Raw genomic sequence first — 21,994 nt, forward strand, 5'->3', positions numbered from 1 at the left:
ACAGGTAATAACAGACAATAAGGCATGGTTATATTATCTATACAAGCAAAGGAGGACTCACTCTGTGAAATTGTGTAGAGAGGCCAACAGTCTTTAGGAGTACTAGGTAGAACACAGTATTAATCCAGTAACAATTCACATAGCAGGGGAATAGAACACTCTTGTAGGTCATATGAGTAGGTCATCAGGTCAGATGCAATAATGGTCCTTGAAGGACAAAGTATGAATCACTTCTTCAGTTTATAGTGGAACCCAATAATAGACCTGCTTGCATCCAGCAACAACACGAAATGTGAGAGATATTGTTCCAGGGCAGACAGAGACAAGGAATCAATATTGGATGATTTTCTAATACATTTGGGTCAGGGTTTAATATATGCTTTCCCCTCATTTTCACTTACTCAAAAAATGATAAGATAAGACAGGACAAAGTCAGGATGATTTTAATAACACCGCCATGGCCCAGACACCAGTGGTATCTGGATTTGATACATATATCAGAAGGATTGGAACCTTTACTGCTGACACTGGATTTGTTGACACAACAAACAGGGAAAGTCTACCATCCGAACCTTCAGTCCCTTCACTTTATTGCATGGGGAATAAACCTTTAGATGGGCTAGAATAAAGTCTTTCATTAGAAGTACAAAATGTACTGTCCAGTTCTAGAAAATAATACACATGAAAGTGTGCTATAGTCTTGTGAATGTGCCGATGCAGCTCCCTCCAGTGAGACTAATGCTGACGCCGACATTTGCTACGACGCCTATGGGCCCAGCACCATAATTGGCACCACCTTCTTCAACGCTGTCCCGGGAGTCATGTGACCCCCTAGGGGCACATGGTAGGGAGCTTCCACTACCAGCACATGCTTCCTTCTCCTCATTGCCAGACAAAGCGTTGGCAGGGATGACCATAGCTCCTGTGTTAGAGGATAACAGAGTCCTACAGCAGTTGCTCTGCAGGGCTGCCCAAGGCCAAGGAGGTGGTAAAGGACACACATCCCATGGTGGACATCCTAGCACCCTCGGGGCCTTCATGGGCAGCGTTACCCCTCATAAAGATGATGGTGGACATCGGCATCCCTGCCACTCACTGACAAACATAATGAGCAGTGGTATTTCATGTCCTCCAGAGGCTTCGAGCATCTCTACTCCCATCCGCCTCCGTACTCACTAGTGGTCGATGCGGCTAACCAGCAGAAGAGACAAGGTTTCCAAGGTCCTTCCCCAAAGAACAGGGATGCTAAACTCCTGGACTTCATGGGTAGAAAGGTCTACTCCACTGGTGATTTGCAACTCCGTATTGCTAACCAGCAGGCCATTGTGAATGGGTACTCTTATAACACCTGTCCTTCAGTGGCAAAGTTCATGGAGCTCGTCCCTTCGGACTCTCAGTCAGAGTTCACCACTTTGGTGGAAAAAGGGAAATTAGTCTCCCACTCTTCATTGCAGACAGCTTTAGATGCTGCAGACGCTGCCACAAGAGTCATGGTGTCAGGGGTGGCTATGCGGTGGGGGGCCTGGTTGCAAGTCTCAGGGTTACTCTACAAAGTCCAACAAACATTTCAGGACCTCCCGTTTGAGAGTGAGACTCTGTTTTCAGAGAAGACGGACAAACGGCTCCACAGCCTAAAAGATTCCTGAGCCACTCTCAGATCCTTGGGCTTGAATACCCCCACTACACAGAGGAGACACTTCCACCCACAACCTCCTCAAATGTTCCAGCAGCAGAATCACCAGGATAATTCTAGGAGAAGGAACTGGAGCAGTAGGAGGAGGCAACATCCCTCTGTTAATCAAGGCCAGCCCAAACTTCCCTTTGTCCCTAAACTGGCCTTTTGAAGGTGCGGTCGAGGACAGCTCACCAGACCAGAGACTGGATCTACCCCTCCTTACCTTTTCCTCCCGACTAGCCCCTTTCTACCATGCTTGGTTCTGTATAACTTCAGACCACTCGGTGCTTCACAGGCTAGAAAGGGGATACTCCATCCAGTTCTGTGCCCTTCTACCCCCTTCCCCATCCCTCTTCAGGGACCCTTCTCATGAGCAACTTCTCCTTCAGGAGGTGCAGTCACTCCTAGCACTGGGGATGGTGGGGGAGGTTCCACTGGAGCACAGAGACAAGGGTTTTTTTCCCATTATTTCCTAATACCAAAGGCCAAAGGCATCCTCAGGCCTATCTTGGACTGGCACGACCTCAACAAGTTCATGAGGAAACACAGATTCCGCATGGTCTCCCTGACCTCCATTATCCTTTCACTGGATCCAGCAGACTGGTATGCTGCCCTCAACTTGAAGGACACGTATTTTCACATAGCAATCGCACACAACCACAGAAAGTTCCTCAGGTTTGTGGTCAATGGTTCCCATTACCAATTTACTGTCCTCCCTTTCAGCCAGTCAGCAGCACTTCAAGTATTCCCCAAGTGCATGGCAGTCATCACTGCCAATCAGGTACAGGTGTTCCTATACCTCGATGACTGGCGATCAAAGGCCAATCCAGGGCTCAGGTGGAAGCTCAGATGGCATTCACCAAAGCCACCTTCGAGAATCTGAGCCTACTACTGAACAAGGCAAAATCGACTCTGTCCCCAGTCCAGAGGACAGAGTTCATAAGGGTGATTCTCGACTCAACCCAAGCCAGAGCATTTCTTCCGCAGGTGAGATTCCAGGCTGTCAATGCCATGATCCAGGGACTCAGGCAGTTCCCCACCACCACCGCGAGAAATTGTCTCAAACTTCTTGGCCACATGGCAGCCTGTACATGCATGGTTCAGCACACCAGACTTGGACTTTGGCCGCTTCAGTTGCGGCTTGCATCAGTGTACAGACCTGCCAGAGACAGCTTGGACAGGATCGTGACCCTGCCTCGCCCTGTCCTCGACTTGCTCCTGTGGTGGATGGACGTTCAGCAGGTGTGCTCAGGAGACTCCTTCGTTTCCCCACAACCATCCCTGGAGTTAGGGACGGACGTGTCAGATTTGGGGTGGGGAGCTCATCTGGGGGGGGGCCACAGGACTCAGGGCCTCTGGTCACAGACAGACCTGAGTCTTCATATCAATGTCAGGGAGTCAGGGCGGTACGTCTAGCATGTCAGTCTTTCTGCCTGTATCTAGCAGGTCGATATGTATCGGTCATGACACAATACGACTGTGATGTTCTATATCAACAAACGGGTGTGCATGCTCCTCTCCCCTGTGCCAGGAAGCCCTCAGTTTATGGGACTTTTGTATAGAGCACTCAGTCTATCTACAGACGTCGTACCTTCCAGGGTCCAGAACGAGCTGGCGGACCACCTCAGCAGGTCTTTTCACAACCACAAGTGGTCCCTTTGCCAGGACATCGCATCTTCGCTCTTCCAGAGGTGGGGCTGTCCCTTGATCAACCTCTTTGCCACGCAATGCAACAGGAAGTGTCAGAAGTTCTGCTCCTTCCAGAATCACAGTCCGGGCTCCACAGCGAATGCATTCCTCCTCTATTGTGGGGGACCGCTTCTGTACGCCTTCCCACCCATACCGCTCGTCCACAAGGTCCTGATAAAGATCCACAGACACCGGGCTCAGGTCATTCTCATAGCACCAGCCTGGCCCTGTCAGCATTGGTACACGTCTCTCCTAGACATATCAGTTGGAGCCCTGATTACCCTGCCACTTTTCCCGGACCATCTAATGCAGGATCATGGACGGCTCCAGCACCCAAACCTGCAGACACATCTCACAGCCTGAAGGCTCCACTGCTGAATCCGTTCGAGCTTTCCTGTTCAGAACAAGTCAGACAGGTTCTCTTGGGCGGTAGGAAACCCTTCACTAGAGTCACGTACCTGGCCAAGTGGAAGAGATTTTCAGTCTCGTCAGCTCAGCGTGACTTTCCCCCAGCGCTAGCCTCAGTGCCACAGATTTTGGATTATCTTTTCCACCTAAAGCAGGAAGGTCTCTCCTTGTCTTCTATAAGAGTACACCTGGCTGTCATCTTGGCTTTCCATCTGGGGGTACAGGGCTGCTCGATTTTCGCTAACCCCCTGGTCAGTCACTTCCTGAAGGGCCTCGACAGGTTGTACCTGCACATCTGCCAACCGATTCCTGCTTGGTCTTCTCTAGGCTCATGGGGCATCCCTTTGAGCCTCTAGCAACATGCTCCTTGCTCTACATCCCCTGGTGGCGATAACTTCAGCCGAAAGGGTGTCTGAGCTCAGGGCTCTAAAGTCCAAGCCAACCTACACCATGTTTTTTAAGGATAAGGTTCAGCTCAGGCCCCATCTGGCCTTCCTCCCAAAGGTGGTATCACAGTTCCACATCAACCAGGACATTTTCCCCCCAGTTTTCTCCCCTAAGCCTCATGAAAGTTGCAGGGAGCATAGGCTCCACACTCTCGACGTCTGCAAAGCGCTGGCCTTTTACATTGAGAGAATGAAACTGTTCAGGGAGTCGGTACAGCTCTTTGTCACAGTAGCGGACAGGATGGAGGGCCAGCCTGTTTCGACACAGCGCATTTCATCATGGATTGTGGTCTGCATTACCGAGTGCTACAATCTAGCAGCACACTCTACAAGAGGGCAAGCTTCATCAACAGCTTTCCTGGCGCAAGTCCCCACCCAGGAAATCTGAAGGGCAGTGACGTGGTCATCGATACACACTTTCACTGCACATTATGCAATTACTGGGTCAGGCAGAGATGATGCGGCCTTTGGTAGAGCAGTATTCCAGTCAGTGGACAGCTCCGACCCTATCTCCTAATTTTGCTTGTGAGTCACCTGATTAGAATAGACATGAACAAGCACTTGAAGAAGAAAAAACGGTTACTCACCTTCTTGTAACTGTTGTTCTTGGAAATGTGTTGTTCATATCCATTCCAATACCTATCCTCCTACCCCTCTGTTGGAGTAGCTGGCAAGAGGGAACTGAAGGGGTGGCGGGTCAGCAAGGCTATATATTAGGCACCATGAGGGCGCGACTCCAGGGGGCATCCAGGCCGACCCGACGGATGCTGTTAAGGGGAAAATCTTTCGGCCATTGTGCATGTGCGCGTGCACACACCTGATTGGAATGGACATGAACAACACATCTTGAAGAACAACAGTTAAGAGAAGGTGAGTAACGGTGCTGGTTTTTTTTATTGTGGATTCCCTTGTATAATGTGAATCCTTATATGACACTAGTTAATTATATATTAGAGTATTTATTGTATCTTAAGAAGACATCTCTTTCATTATCTTCAGTTAAGATTCATCTCTCAGCCATATCTGCATGTCATGTACCTGCAGAAGGGAAATCAATTTTTATTAATGGAACAATTCAGAGGTTTTTAAAGGGCCTTAATTTGTATCCTCCAAAAAGAACTCCTGTGCCCTCCTGTGATCTGAATGTAGTACTAGCACAAATAATAAGACCTCTCTTTTAACAGCACTAGGGAGCAGTTCTTTATTTCAGCGATCTGTAAAAACATTGGTTTTGGTAGCAATCACTTCCATCATACAAAAATGAATTGCCTGCATTAATGGCTGATCCATCACAGACTGAGTTTCCTACGGATAAAGAGGTTTTTTGCGCTCATCCCAAGTTGTTACCAAAAATAGTCTCTGATTTTCCCATAAATCAATCTGTAATTTTACTGTTTTTTTTTCTCTAAACCCCATACTCATGATGGGGAAGCTAAATTATACCCACTAGATCTGAGGAGAACATTTATCTTTTTATTTAGACATAACTAACCAATTTAGAAAGTCTTCAAAGCTATTTTATATTTATGAAGCTCATAAATCCATTCCTTGAGGCATCAGAACTCATGCAGCTAGATCCAAGTCAGCTTACATGGCTTTCTCCAGTCAAATTCCTCTGATAGAGATATGTAGAGCAGCAACCTGGAGTTCTGTTCACACTTTTACTAAACAATATTCTTTAGACTTGACATCTAGATCAGATGGATAGATTGGCAGGACAGTCCTGCATTCCTTGTTTAACTAAAACTCCGGGTCCCACCATCCTGGGTCAGAGACTGCCTATTAATCCACCCCATGTGTGGGGATATGTAGAGGACACCTGAAGGAAGAAATTAGTTTCTTACCTTGTAACTGAGGTTCTTTGATATGGATTCCACATATTCCCACTCCCTATCCATCTTTCCCCACTACCATGGAGTCCTACCTTCCAAAGGCCTAGTAGCAACTATATTGGGTATTAAAATGAGCTTAAAATGTGGCATAGATTTCTATTTTTCTCCACAAGAAGTTGGCCTTTATGCCCTTTGAATTTTCTATGTAGACGTATTTAGTTTCTCTTTATAAATTTGTAATATGAAGTCTTACAATTTGTGCTCTGTCAAATTTTTCCTTGGCAGTCCTAAATTTTCAATGTTCAATAATATATCTTTAAAACGATGGTATATCTACCCAAAGTTTGGCAGAGAGGTAGGCTCTGAGGACGTCTGGTGCAAGGGTTTTTTGCTTGTTTGCTTTTTAAGCTGGATTTGGGATAATTTTTAGGAGAATAACTGAAAGTGTAGGTGCTGTGCATGCAAGCCTTATTGGTTGCACAAAAAACTTTTTCCATCTGACGCTTTTCTGTCAGAATATATGCTACAGTAAAGAAGAGTTCACGTGCAGCTGCTGACAGAGAAAATATTCTCAGTTATCAGCTGCACATCTACCCTCAAGGAGACTCAAAGAGCTTGGCTTGTTTAGCCTAACCAAAAGAAGGTTGAGGGGGGATATGATTGCCCTCTATAAATATATCAGAGGGATAAATACCAGGGAAAGAGAGGAATTATTTAAGCTCAGTACCAATGTAGACACAAGAACAAATGGGTATAAACTGGCCATCAGGAAGTTTAGACTGGAAATTAGATGAGGGTTTCTAACCATCAGAGGAATGAAGTTCTGGGATAGCCTTCCAAGGGGAGCAGCAGTGGAGGCAAAAGACATATCTGGCTTCAAGACTAAGCTTGATAAGTTTATGGAAGGGATGGTATAATGGGATAGCCTAATTCTGGCAATTAATTGATCTTTGACTATTAGCGGTAAATATGCCCAGTGACCTGTGATGGGACACTAGATTGGGTGGGATCTGAGTTACTGTAGAGAATTCTTTCCTGGGTATCTGGCTGGTGAGTCTTGCCCACATGGTCAGGGTTTAGCTGATTGTCATATTTGGGGTCAGGAAGGAATTTTCCTCCAGGGCAGACTGGCAGAGGCCTTGGGGGGGTTTCGCCTTCCTCTGCAGCATGGGGCACGGGTCACTTTCTGGAGGATTCTCTGCACCTTGAAGTCTTTAAACCACAAGTTGAGGACTTCAGTAGCTCAGACATAGTCAGGGATTTGTTACAGGAGAGGGTGGGTGAGATTCTGTGGCCTGCGTTGTGCAAGAGGTCAGACTGGATGATCATAATGGTCCCTTCTGACCTTAAAGTCTAAGAGTCTTCCAACTTATTCACTCATTTAGGTATATAAATAAATTAGGAAACTAACACACAAACTTCTTTGTGAAGTAGTTTTTGTACCACAATTTTAGCACAAACACACTACCCCCCACAAGTTTGTCTGCCCCCTAGTGGGGCCAGCCTTCTATCGGACCCTTTTAACCTTTCTTTTACACACAACCCCTTGCCAAAAATTGTCTCCTATCACAACCAACTACTCCATCAAACATTTACAAGTGCTAGTACAGAGAAAAAAAACTATCTGATAAGGGGTATGTTCAGAAAAGGGAGGTAGAGTTAAAGGTGTGTAGACTATGGTGTACTGTAGTTATAGTAATGGTATGATGTGTGCTTGTGCGTGGAGGAGTAGCAAGTATGTACTGCTACGTGGCTTAACTTTTAATTCCCTTGCTTTTCTGGATATGTGTTACACATGCGGTGTATGTAGCAATTCTAACTGCTTCATAATAAAGTTTTGTGTTTTCATAGAAGCAGTCTTTAGATTTCTTGAGGCTCTTTTCCACTAGTTTCTCTTGTGAAGATCTCTAGAAGCTACTTGTTATCTCTAGCTTTTATGTGAATGAAATGAAAGAGTATCTGAAGTGAGCAAAATTTAGTCCTTTTTAAAGCAATCCTGTTTAATGATTATTTTAGTTATAGATCCTATTGCTAGTTATCATTTTCTCTGCAATAAGCTGATCCATTTTATTTTATATATAGCTTTGTATTTCAAACAAGATTAATTTCCTGGTATAGTACCATATTATAGCACCCAAAATAAAATCAATGTTAGAAGAGATCTCCTGTAATATTAAATAAATAAAATCACATCTCTATTTCAAGAGCAGGCACTCAGACTAAATGATTCTACTCTGATGTTTTGTTTCATTGTTGTGGTAGTGAATATTTTGTTGTCTGATAACAATATGCCTACTCATGTTCTTTTTGACCAGAAGATTCTAGTCTACTTTCATCTGTAAATAATATTGTTTCCCCAAAATGGTAGATCTTATATATATTCATACTATAGATATATAAATTTAAGTTTTAATTTTATATAAGGTAGTCTGTCTTATTTTGAAAAGTCCAACTATTACCTGACCTTTTAATTTCGATCAATAGGTTTTTTCAGACATGCTAATATGGTTGTCAGGTGTTCTACAAAGCCCTTTGAAGCACACAAGCTGCATAGAAGCTAACCTGCCAGGTGTTCAAGTGCCTCTAGAAATTCATGAGAGGTTCTCAAACACCCTAAGAATGCCTTGTGCACTGAGCATGCTCAGCATCTCACTATGCCTACTAAGAGAAATGAGCTATTCAGCCTTGTGCAGGACCCAGCCTAGCAGATGATGAGCAGCCCAGAGAAATTCTGCATCCCTGTCTTTTTCTCCAGTGAGACATATGGAAACGAAGATTGGTGTGTGGGAGGTGGCATTCCTCCAGGCTCCCCTTTCTATGTAACAGTGCTCCAGCAAAGCAACTTGGGGCAGCAGGGAGGAAGACGGTGCTTTCTCAGATATCTCTCTTCCTATCCCTTGTGGCACTGGTGCAAAGAAGGTTTCTCTGGGCTTATATTAAAGTATTTTTGCATGGCTTTCCCCTGTCACCAGTCGTAGTAGTATAATTGTACATAAAGGCCTCAGTCAGGGATCAGGGCCCTGTTGTGCTGGACACCTTACAAACATTCACAGAAAGACCATCTCTGCTCTGAAGAGGAAACAACAGATATGAAAAGCACAGGATAAATTAAACCAGCCCCTGATGCATACTGTGCAAACCTAGCAACCTGATAACTCTCTTCTGACATGCATTTGCCATTTCGTGGTGTATCTAATCTAGATTGTAAAATGGGACAAAATCCCATTCATATATAAAACCCCATATGTACCTATGCCACTATAATGTGCACTTCAGTAATAATGATTCCTAACTGTTTGCTTAACCCTAACTAGCAGCCTTTCTTCTCTGTAGCATTCAACACATTTTCTTTCTTGAATTATCCTTTATATAATCCACTGGGACTTGAAGCCTCTCCACTGGTCTTAGTCTAGTTCCTCCGGTCTAATCCAGATTTTGCGGGGGACTTCCCCTGTCAAAATTACACCATGCACACATTTTTTGAAAGAAAAATTGTACAAACAATAATGTGTGTACAATATTGTAACTGTGTGGCTATAATATACTGTTGTTATAATACCATTCCATCAACCTCACTGTCTTCCTCCAGGTTCCTCCTCAGAACTTTGTAGTTTAATGTAGCCTTACACTACTAATTATCCACCCCCTTTCTCATGCCTCAGCTTATGCCAATGTAGATCACATTACAATATACCCACACACCACCACAGAACCAACATGGTGTGTGTACTAAGCATAACTGTTCAATCAGTTTGCTCTTCTGTTGCATCCCTCCTCAAATGCTGTCTATATTTCATCTGCTTAGGCCCAAGTAGACATGTCTGCATATGGAGGTGCAGAATCAGGAATTTAGATTGTAATTTCCATCATTAGGGGCATAGATATTAGTTTAACTGAATCAAAGGGAGTCTCAGTTGGGAAGGGGTAATTTACATGCCAGAGAAGAAAAGAGTTAATCAGGAAAAGCAAAAAACAAGATGGTTTAGGAAGATATAGATTAAAGTTGTAGAGTCTGGTATCCTTGGGTAAGCATCCACTTATTCTGTAAGGGACTGGGGAGGGGCATGTGTTCTACCAGTCACAACTGGGCTGCAGTCTGTCCACTGGGTATGGTCGTTGCTGGCAGGAGTTGGAGGAATCACAAGAGCGAGGTTCCGTAAGCAAGAATCAGGGTCAGAGTTAGCCTGGGATCAGAGTAGGGTGACCAGATGTCCCAATTTTATAGAGACAGTCCCGATTTTTGGGTCTTTTTCTTATATAGGCTTCTATTAGCCCCTGCCCCATCCCGATTTTTCAGATTTGCTGTCTGGTCACGTTAGATCAGAGGTAGAATCAGGAGGCAAGAGCCAGGATCAGGCTGGAGTCGGAGGCTGGAGATTGGAAACAGTATCAGATTAGAATCAGGAGGCAGGAATCAAGGTCAGATTCAGGCTGGCATCAGAGACAGAGATCAGGCAATCAAGAAAAGTCTGGCATTACAGAAGGCCTATATGTGGGGTTGCCCAGACAACTTACTTGGGAAGCCCCAGGGTTTAAATAGGGTGCTTGGCCAATCAGAGGGCCACTGTCTTTCACTCTGGGTCTCTTAGGCAGCACTTCCTGTGGCAACTACCCTCCATAGTACTCCCTTGCTGTGTCTCTGCATGGCCTCATGGTGGCACTCTGGGGAATACCACCTGTCTCAGGCTCTGCAGACTAAAGTTCTAGCCTTAATGTCTACATTTTACGCCCTCTTGTCATTTGTTTTCCCTTCTGCAACCCTCCCTTTTGGCCTCTAGGCCCTGGATTTCTCACTGAGTAACTTACATCTTACTTAATCTTAAAGGGCTATAGAAAAAAAATTGTACTATATTTTGGGGAAATAATATATAACCATGTAATTAATAATAGTACCAAGGTTTTATATAACACTTTTCATCAGTCAATCTCAAAGTGCTTTGCAAAGGAGGTCAGTATCATTATCTCTCTTTTACAGAGAGGGAAATTGAGGCACAGAGATACACTGATTTGCACAAGGGCAACCAGTAGCTGAGCTGGAAATAGAATCTGGGTCTCTTGAGTCCCAGTCAAGTGCTCTGTCCACCAGACAACACTGCATAATACATACAAAAGGGCAAGTTGTGCATACAAGTCATCATTAGTTTGGGACTTAACTGGTTTTTAAATGATTAATTATTCAACTTCAGTGGTCTGATAAGGTAGATTTTTTTAAAATGGACTGTTCTAATTTATTTTAAAAAACTGTTTAACACCATCACTAACAACTGTTTCCAGGCCAGATTCCACCTTTTTACCACCAGCCATTTTGTTGTTCTTTTCAGAAAAGGTTCAAAGATCATTATTTTTTTAATAATGGAAGATGTTTTTCACTCTCCTCTCATTCAAAAATGGATAAAGCATTTTTACTCAAATTGTCCAGATAATTTTATCTTGGGGCAGAGACTATTCCTTGAAAATTTCAACCTAATATGTGACAGCTTTAGAATGCTTTTAGTGACTAAAAATGGGATTATATTCTAGTGTGAACTTTGCAGTTTCTAGTTTTGGAAATATAATGCTAATGCTTGCCAGTTAATTCTTGAAATCAGAAGACCTAGGGCTGTGGAGTTCTGTAATACCTTAGAGAACTGTAATTGCAAAACATTCCCTTTTGTTAATCCTGTTGTGTAACTATCTATTTTCATGTTACTGAGTCCATTGCACATTTGGTCTATACACCAACTTTTAGTTTTCAACAATATTGTATTTTAATATAATAGAAATGGCAAAATAACATTTATAAAAATAAAATATTTTGTCTAAAATATAGGATTAGAATGAATGTATCCAGAACAGTAAACTTCTATTGTTACTTTAAAAAAAATAATTTAAGAAAACTTGTCAAAAAAACCCCAAACCTAGGGCATGTCAAGTTTCAACCCTTTGTCAATTACATCTGACCCAACCTCCATTCCTCACTCAGATCAAGCTCCCACTGACATCATTTGGAGATTTGGATATGCAAGGAATACAGGACCCCAAGCCCTATTTGGTTATAAACTTCCAAAAATTGGGGTCTGCCATGGACACTGTGACAAGACCATTAACTATAGTGCACAAAAACTGATAGTCTAGTAATTCTTGTTCACTGCCTGTTACTAATCTTTCAGGGTTGACAGCCACTTTGGCACAGGGGTTTGTCAGTGCCAGCTGTTGTAATGTAATGTTTTGATCTTTGTTGGTTTTAAATAGTATTACATTTTATTAAATGATGCCAGGCTGCACGATATTGATCAGTTTTGTTCTGTATTATCACACAGTAAAATGATTTAAAACTATCTGTTTAGATATGAACAAGTACAAATATTTCATTTCATTTTAAAAAATGATGTAGCAATTGTGAAATCAGTGATTTTGCCCACCTGATTTATAAGGGCAAAAGCACTGATATTGTGACACGTGCTCTGAACACTCGTATTATCACAATGTAGCTGGGGACCTGGCTTTTCCCTATGCAATTGTGAATCACACTAGTGTAGTTCAGAAGCAGATAAACTGTAGCAACCTCATTTACTGTAAAAGCAGCAAAGAGTCCTGTTGCACCTTATAGACCAGGGGTCGGCAACCTATGGCACGCGTACCAAAGACGGCACGCGAGCCAATTTTTAATGGCATGCCATTAAAAGTCCTGCCCAGCCCAGCCTGCTCTCCTCTGCCCTCTGCTCCCCCCACGGGGGCAGGTAGCAGAAGCATAGCTGTGCACATGGGGTGGGCAAATGGCCCCACTCTCCCAGCACAGCAAGCCACGGGGTCTGCACTCTTGGGCTGGAGTGCCGAGCCAAGCACAGCAAGCTGCCGCCCCCTCCCCTGGAGCCTTGCTGCTGTGCGCAGCGCTCTGAGGGCCGGGGCTGTGCTCTCCTGTGGGGCAGCGTGTCTGGCTCTGCGTGGAGCCTCAAAGTAAAGGGCCCAGGGCTAGAGGGGGGTGGATAAGGGGTGGGGGCAGTTAGGGGACAGGGAGCAGGGTGGGTTAGATGGGGGGAGTGGGATCCCGGGGGGGTGGCTAGGGGCAGGGGTCTCTGGAGGGGGCAGTCAGGGAGCAGGGAGGGTTGGATGGGNGGTCAGGGCAGTCAGGGCACCGGGAGCAAGGAGGGTAGGGGGGCGGTTAGGGTGGGGGCAGGTCTCTGGAGGGGGTGGTCAGGGGAGCTGGGGGGGTTGTATGAGTTGGGAGTTCTGGGGGTCCTTTCAGGAGACAGGGGTGTGGAGAGGGGTTGGGGCAGGCAGGGATTGGGCGGGGCTTGGATGGGTCTGGAGTTCTGGGGGTCCTGTGAGGGACGGGCAGCGGTTGGATGGGGCATGGGAGTCCTGGGGGTCTGTTTGGGGATGGGGGTGTGGATAAGGGTCAGGGCAGTCAGGGAACAGGTATGGAGTAGGGTCCAGTCCGAGGACAAGGAACAGGGAGGTTTAGATAGGGGGTGGTGTTCTGGGTGGCAGTTGGGGGCAGGGGTCCCAGGAGGAGGTAGTCAGGGGACAAGTAGCAGTGGGTTGGGAGTTCTTAGAGGGGCAGTCATCCAGCCCTCTCCCCCAAGCCCTGACCCCCTCACACACACCACGCACTCTGCCCTGAGCCCTGCACACCCCCCAGGCCTCTGCCCTGAGCCCTGTACCTCCCTCATACGCATCCAGCCCTCTGCTTGACTCCTTCATTCCCCACCACACACAACCCTAGCCCTGACTCTGGCACCCCCACCCATACCTAGCTCTCCCTCTGCCCTGACTCCAGCCCGCACCCAGCCCTCTGGGTCCTGGCTGCTGGCCCCGCGCAGCCTGCTGCTGATCTGGGGTTCTGGCTGACGGACCCTTGCCAGCTGCGGTCCCGGCCACAGGCCTCGCCCAGCCCGCTGCCAGCCTAGGTGTACAGAACCCCAGACCAGCAGCGGGCTGAGCGGGCTGGCAGCGTAAGATCAACACTTTAATTTCATTTTAAATGAAGCTTCTTAAACATTTTGAAAACCTTGTTTATTTTACAATACAACACTAGTTTAGTTATATAATATATAGACTTAGAGAGAGAGACCTTTTAAAAAAACATTAAAATGTATTACCGGCACGCAAAACCTTAAATTAGAGTGAATAAATGAAGACTTGGCACACCGCTTCTGAAAGGTTGCCGACCCCTGTTATAGACTAACAGACGTATTGGAGCATGAGCTTTCGTGGGTGAATACCGTCTTTGTCGGATGCGTGCATTTACTGTGTGAGTGTATGTAATGTTTATGTAAGCAGAAGAGGAGAGGCACATATAAACATACTACATATTCCCCTTAAAGTCAGTTAGTTTCTTTTGATTTCAATGTACTATCATTTTTAGTATCACACTGATGTGAAAAAAATAAAATAAAATAAAGAGTAGCAATGTGATCAGAAATAAAAATCATATACCTTCCATTGGTATTTTAAGAAATCAAACTTAGCTTCCTTTTTAGCAATCAGTAATACCACATTGTTAGTATTTGGGGAATAAACGTGCTGTGACTGCCACTAAATACTGTTTACTGAAGTACATTTTATCAGTCTTACCAGACCGTGCATGCTGAGTGGAGAATGTTCACAGTGGAACACATTAATCAAATAAACATCAACAGTGTCGATAAAAAGCACAAAAAAGGAACTAACTCAAAAAAAGTATTTTTCCTCTCTCTTTTGCTTTCTTTGTGTGTTTGCACAGCTGATGGTGGCTCCTCATTCCACTACAGAAGTACCTGTTCAGTTCTGTCCTTCTGCCCTGGGAAGAGCCAATCACACGGCATCAATCACCTTCACATGCCCACAGGTATGATGCTATATTTAGTGTCCAGAGCACTATGAAATCAGATAAAATAATATTTTCAAATATAGTTAAAAATAAAAGTTTCAGTCCAAAGGACAATTTAAAATCAGATTTTTGGATCCTTAATCATACAGCCAGTGCAAAAATAATCGACTTAGATGCACATGATGAATAATTTATTTTAGCCTTAGTTTTGCTCAGCTTTCAGTATATCTACAATTTTAGATAGACTTAATGCTGTTGGTTGATGTGCAGAGAACTAGAATATGCATTAGTATTTCTAATATGCTTAGTAATTGCCAGGTTATCCCAAATTATTCATTACTGAAATAGTCTTCCTGCTCTGAAATTAACTTAATAGTTCCTTTTGTAAAGTATTATCATAAATAAGCCCCACTTATTAATGTTTATCTTCATTTAAAATACTCATGTACTTGAAAGAATTGTCATCCTTTGATTTAACTTGAAACTAATCTTCTTTATATTTGATGCATTAAAATCGTTAGCATTTTTCCTTTGTGTTTCTTTAAAGAGAAGCAACTAAATGGAGAAGCATGAGTCATCTCCTTGACTTACTAGCTTACTAAAAATTGCAGCTGGAAACAAAGAGCAGAACTGATATTATGACATGAGTGCCATAATGTCAGCCCATGAGTTGTGCTTGAGTGAAATGTTTGCTTCCCAAATGTATGTAATTTCCTCTCTTTGTTTTTGTTGGGCTGTCAAATATCCTAATGAGCTGTTGACTTGAAAATTACCTCAGTTGAATGCTAGGGAAATGTCTCTGGCATGATTCTCAGTAATACTGCAAAAGCAGAACTTGTCTCTCTACAAGAAAAAAGGAGTAAGAAAGTGATGGAGCCCATTTTTTTCCTGATATCAAACTGCCTAGCAGACAGATTACCTGTAGGTGGTGGTTGCAAAGCATGCATTTTTAGAGTCCCCCTCCTCTTTAATATTTATTAAGAATAAAAGCAAAGAGCCAGCATTTCTGGTATAAGTGGTGTATAACCAAGTACAGTTCAAGAGGACAAAATGCCAGTATCTTTTTCTGAATCCTAATAGCTCTCAGAACTCTGGTCTATACATTAAAAGTTTAATTCTTCATCAGATACAGAAGCAATAAAGCAAGTAAATAATTCACTTAAACCTTTCAGGAACAAATTGAGCCCTGACACTTGATTTTTCTCATCCAGTGCATCTCCTTTCAAATAATGGCAAATCTCCAAATTTTTATCTGCAACTGAACTTTAATCAATATCTCATCCTTCCAGTTGCTTTGTCCAGGCCCTCTCAACCTTTTCAATTCGTTGCTCTTACCTTTGTAATTTTTTTCAATGCCCTTTTCATCCCTGAACCATATGGATCTTTCTTTTTTTCATTCTGTTCACTTTCACTGCTACACACTTTACCAAATTGATGCCAGATGATTCCAGGGTGCTAATTGTTACATTTAAAAAGATATTATGCATTTGCACAAGTCTGAGGTGGTTGTTTTCTAATATCTGAATCCTAGAACAACTTTTTAACCTAAAAAAATTTGCATTGATTTTCCTGACTTGATTTCACTGATTAAATGCATCTGAACTGACACTGTAAACCATGTCATAGCTGTGTAACTAACTAATCTAAAATCAATTAATGGCAGTAGTTATAGGATAAACCTTAACTTTTTTGATTCTGTCTTTTCGCTGAATTGAGAGAAGCGGCTATCGGCTGTTATCTGCTTGATTTGTTTCTGGTTTAGAGCTGTATGAAGAGCTCTTCAAAATAAAAATCCAAGTTTAGGTTCTAATCACTTTACTATAGTTTTTGAAACCTAAAATTAGCTTTGTTGGGATAGCACAGCTGAAATGCCAGCTTGAATATAATGCATGCCCAGAATGTTAATATATTTCTATCATATTGTTCTCCTAGCATACCAGCAGCATCCATATGTAATAGAACTAACTTTATAGGCCACTCCCTCTATACAGCTGCATTAAAAGTGTACCTTTTCCTTTACTGATAGTTTAAGTAAACCTGGGGTATACATACCATGATAGCTAATTTACTAGGCTTGGGTTCACATTAGAACTGGGCTAAACCAGTTGAGAAACGGTTAAATTAATGTATAGCACATCTGCTTCTCTAAATATATCATCTGCCAGAATTCAGGCTGTTGTGTCTCAGCTCCTTAGTGTGAGACTGGCAATATTCCTTCAACCTGTTGAAGATTTTTGGCTCCTAGAGGCAGTGATGGAGCATGACACCCTAATGGATGTTGCATGTCATATGTTCAATATAACTGCTGGCTTTGAAACCTTCCAGTCAGTTTCTTCTGTGGTTGCAAGATCCTCTCCAAAGAGCTGCTCTGGGTACTCTCCCAAATGGCAACAAAATCTTTTTAATGATAATTCCTGCCTTCTTGTCAGAGGCTGAGAGTGGTGTTCACAGATTTATAAGTGAAACAGAGCTGTTTTATATTTGTCAGCAATATCTAAGTAAATTTTTATTTCATCATCATCACTTCCAGACAGTCCAATCTGATTCTACACCTGAGTTACCCCAGCTATTAAAAGTTATCATTTATTCTAAACTTGGCAGGAAGGAATTTTTTTTATTTGCCATTTCCTCCACCCTCATGTGGATATTTTGGCTTACGATGTGGGGATGAAGGGAAGTAGTTTACTAATTTCAAAGGACATGGATTATATTCATTCTGGGTAGTGGAATTACACTAGGGATGGACTTGACCCAATATGTCTAATAAAGCATTTATCTTTTAGGAATAGGAAATCAGGAATTTCTCTACTGGATTAGACCAGTGGTCTATCTAATCTATTATTCTGTCTCTGAGAGTAGCCTGTATGAGGTGCACAATTGTGAAGTAACCTGACCACACGCGGGATTTTCTCCCTAATTTTTGTTAGAATAATGGAAATTATGCCTTGGATTGGAAAGGAGATTTATATACCTTATTAAAGTGAAAACAAAAATCATTTTTTATATTCTAATTTACGTAACTATGAATGTTCTTCACATCTATATAAAGATCTAATCCTTTTTTTAATCCTACTAAATTCCTGGCCCCAATGATTATCTGTGACATTAGGTTCCACAGGTTAATTATGTCTTGTGCAAAAAAACCTTTCCTTTAATAAGCTTTAATTTTCTTTTTCTTTTCAGTTTAATTGAATGTCCCATTGCTTATAAAGCATAAATAAGGGCACTCAATGTGCCTTCTTTCTATATTGTGTGTAACTCCCAAGTCCCCTTTTATTTGTCTCCTCTCTAAATAGACCCAATCTTTTCAATTTCAGTTTATAGAAAATATTTCCGTGTATTTGTCACCCCATTCCCCACTCTTTCTCTTATATCTTTATTCAGATAGAGTGTCCAGAACTAACCACAGTACTCCAGATCATGGTGTAGGAGTGATTTATATTGCACTGTGATATTTTCGTTCTTTATTTTCTATTCCATACCTGTACATCTTTTACAGTATTTTGTTTTTGTCCACCACTTCACATTAAGCAGTACTCATTGAGCTGTCCACAGTGAGGCCCATATCTTTTTCCTGAGTGATTATTGTACATTTAAAACCCCATAATGTATATGTAGAAAGAACTCAACCAGTTCCTTGCAATCATTATGAGATAATTATTGCATTTATCAACAGTGAATTTCATCTGTCGTCATGCTACATATTCATCTAGCTTTGTTAGATACTTAAGAAGTTCATGACAGTCTTCTTCAGTCTTGATGAATGTAAATAATTTTTTAGTCATCTGCAAATGTTGCCACCTTGCTGTTCATCTGCTTTTCTAGTTAACTAATAAATATATTAAACAGTACAGTTTCTAATACAAAAATAGAAAGCATCTTGATGTTAAAATTTTGTCATGTGGAAAGTTTATCATTTATTCCTACTCTTTCTTTTTTTATCTCATTACTACTGAGTTGCATTAATAGGCTCAGGTGAGGGACTTTGGTGAGGTGAGGCTTAGGTGAGGGACTTGGTAAAGGTTTTTCAAAAGTACAGATAAATTATTTCATCTGCTTTTTTTTTTTATCCACTTATTTTGTTGACTTACGCAAAGAATTTTCCTTTTTGGAAGCAATGGTGATTTGTTTCTTTCTCTCATCTCATGTTAATCTAGGTGTTTTATAATTCTGTTTTTAATTATTTTTAACCATTTAGACATTGCTGAGGTATTGAAGTCTGTAGCTGCCAGTTCCACCCCACTACCTTTTTTTTAAAAAAAAAAATAGGTACAACTATTGACCACAAGTCCCATTTTCATGAAATAATGTATAATTTTGTTAACTCATTCTTAAGTTCCTTCAGAACTCTTGGACCATCCAGTCCTTTTGCTATTTAATTTCTCATTTTGTCTGAGGATCTTCTCATTGTACACCTTGATCATTATCAGTGCTCAATCTTACTACTTGCGAAGTATAGGTCTGGGGCAGGTATCTCTCATAACATCCTATGTAATGAAGACTGATGCAAATAAATCATTTATCTGCAATGTCTTTATCCTCCTTAATTGCTCCTTTGACTCTCTGTTCTCTTAGTCTCCATGCTGTTGATATATTTAATACATTTCATATTTGTTTTTATATGTGTATCTCTGGTCTTTAAAATTTTTTTTGACGTTTAGTGTCACAGTGTTATTTTTTATGTGGTTCTTCTGTTATCCCTTATATATCAGTTATCTGTATTTTTCCTCTGGACTTCTTGCCGCTATATTCACGTGTCCTTCTTTACATTAATCTTTTAGACCATTGGATCTAATTCTTCCAAGACATCAGTGATTAGAATAGATAAAATCTGAGCATAAAGGGAGAAAAATAAAGAAAAAGTTGGACATCATTTCTGCCACTAGTATACAACCAGACCAACAGAAAAATGAGAAAGAAGCAAGCTTCAGTAAGATGTACAATGTGGAGGCTGCTTTTTTTTTCTCCTAATATCAATGTTTTTCTTTTCCCTACAGCTTAATGAGTGGATATTTCATCTGTCTGGGGTTGGCCTTATCCCTCAGCCAATGGAACCAGCTAGCATAAGTTCTCGTATTGGTCGTCATTCTTCCATCATCATATCCTTCAAAAATCCTACCACTGAAAATATACTGGTAGATGTGCTGTTAACAGGTACAGACTCTTGCTTTAATAATTTCTGTTTGATCGCATTAAAAATGTCTGTGGTATAGAGAAATGGTTACTAGTCTGGAAATTGCATGATATGATACAATAGAAATATACATGGTAAGGAACAGTTACTTGGTACATCTATGCCTGTGCTTTGGTAATGTTGGGAAAAAGATTTGGGGGTTTTGATGGATAATCAGCTGAACGTGAGCTCCCGGTGTGAAGGTGTGGGCCAAAATAGCTAATATGATTCTGGAATGCATAAACAGGGGAATCTTGAATAGGTGTAGAAAGGTTATTTTGTTTCTGTATTTGGCACTGGTGTGATCACTTCTGAAATACTGTGTCCAGTTCTGGTGCCCACAATTCAAGAAGGATGTTGATAAATTGGAGCGGGTTCAGAGAAGAGCCAGGAGAATAGTTAAAGGATTAGAATGATAGACTCCAAGAGCTCAGTTTATTTAGATTAGCCAATAGAAGCTTAAGGGATGGCTTGATCACAGACTGTAACTATATACATGGGGAACAAATATTTAATCATGGACTCTTCAGTCTCACGGAGAAAAGTATAACATGATCCAGTGGCTGGAAGTTGAAGCCAGGCGATTCAGATTGTAAATAAGATGTACATTTTAACAATGAGGGTAATAAACCATTGAAAAGTTTACCAAGAGTCATGGTTGATTAAGAATATAAGTCGGCCATACTGAATCAGACCAAAGATCCATCTAGCCCAATATCCTGTCTTCTGACAGTGGCCAATGCCAGGTGCCCCAGAAGGAATGAACAGAACGGGTAATCATTAAATGATCTATGCTCTGTCGCCCCTTACCAGCTTCTGGCAAACAGATGCTAGAGACACCATCCCTGCTCATCCTGAATAGCCATTCATGGACCTATCCTCCATGAACCTATCTTTTTTGAACATTATCCATCAGTCACAATTTTTAGATCAAGATTAGGTGTTTTTTCTAAAATATATGCTCTAGGATTTATTTTGGGCATGTTTATGGTCTATGTTATACAGACGGTCAGACTAGATGATTACAGTGGCCCCTTTTGGCCTTGGAATCTATGAATTCAGCCATAATACTGTCCAGGCAAGAACAGTGTTGGAGATTTATTGAGGTTAGTCGTTAACTATCTCATCTTGAAATTTAGTGTTCACATATATGACATTTTAACATATTTGATGGCTCAAGTCATTTAGCAAATGGAAGTTTTAAAAACAGGTTGTAGCTAATTCAATAAATAGGAGAGTAATGCAAACTAAATCTCTGCGATGGCTGGTTTCTTGTCATAATGATAGCAGACATCTGACCCTTTCAGTTTCAGATGTGAAATTCAGATCAATCACCTACAAATAAATCATTTGGAGATCAGAGAAAACAAAATAGCTGTTCTTAATACATCCCACAGTGGAACCTCTCAACATATCAGCACTGAAAAGCAAATTGGGATGAGACAAATAAAGACCTTGAAAAAAACCCATAATTTACATACAAGAGCTAGATTTGAAATCTTTATTTTGGCTAAAGTCGAATTCTTCAATGTTAGTTTTGTATACTATTTCTCAGCTTCTTAAAGTATGTCTTCTGGTTTTGTGACCCTACTGAACAACATCAGGGTATATGCAAGCAATACATATGTGACAGGGTGTAGGTACCCCACTCCAGCAATAATGTAATAATGGTAACTTGCAAGGGGAGGAAGGCATTAGCCTCCCTGGAAGGGAGGAAAAAACCTGACCTACCTTATGAGCTGTGGGTCCTGGAGGGAGCAGCTGACAGCTGAACCTCATTAGGTCTTCATTGGACCCAGGTGAGTGCCCTAACCACCAGTCTAACAGAGTGGTATTCTGTCTCTCCGCTGGGTCTAATCTGTTTGCTCCAATCACTCATTATTTATCTGCAGTGGAACAACTTAAACAGGAGAGATTGAGGGAGCCCCACATCAGCATAGCCCAGAGGCCAGTGGTTAGAGTACACTCCTAAAAGGAGGG

General features: G+C 42.0%; 1 protein-coding gene across 3 annotated transcripts in view; it reads left to right on the forward strand.

Moving 5' to 3' along the window:
- CFAP47 (cilia and flagella associated protein 47) overlaps positions 1-21,994 on the forward strand; it is a 761,390-nt gene that overhangs the window by 586,937 nt on the left and 152,459 nt on the right. For all 3 annotated transcript variants that reach the window (XM_032799255.2, XM_075059737.1, XM_075059740.1), the window contains exons 55-56: positions 14,755-14,859; positions 19,839-19,995. In XM_032799255.2, coding sequence (XP_032655146.1) covers positions 14,755-14,859; positions 19,839-19,995 — 262 coding nt within the window. The remainder of the gene's footprint in view (positions 1-14,754; positions 14,860-19,838; positions 19,996-21,994) is intronic.

The sequence above is a fragment of the Chelonoidis abingdonii genome, chromosome 1 (assembly GCF_003597395.2).
Source record: "Chelonoidis abingdonii isolate Lonesome George chromosome 1, CheloAbing_2.0, whole genome shotgun sequence".
Lineage (NCBI taxonomy): Eukaryota > Metazoa > Chordata > Testudines > Testudinidae > Chelonoidis > Chelonoidis abingdonii.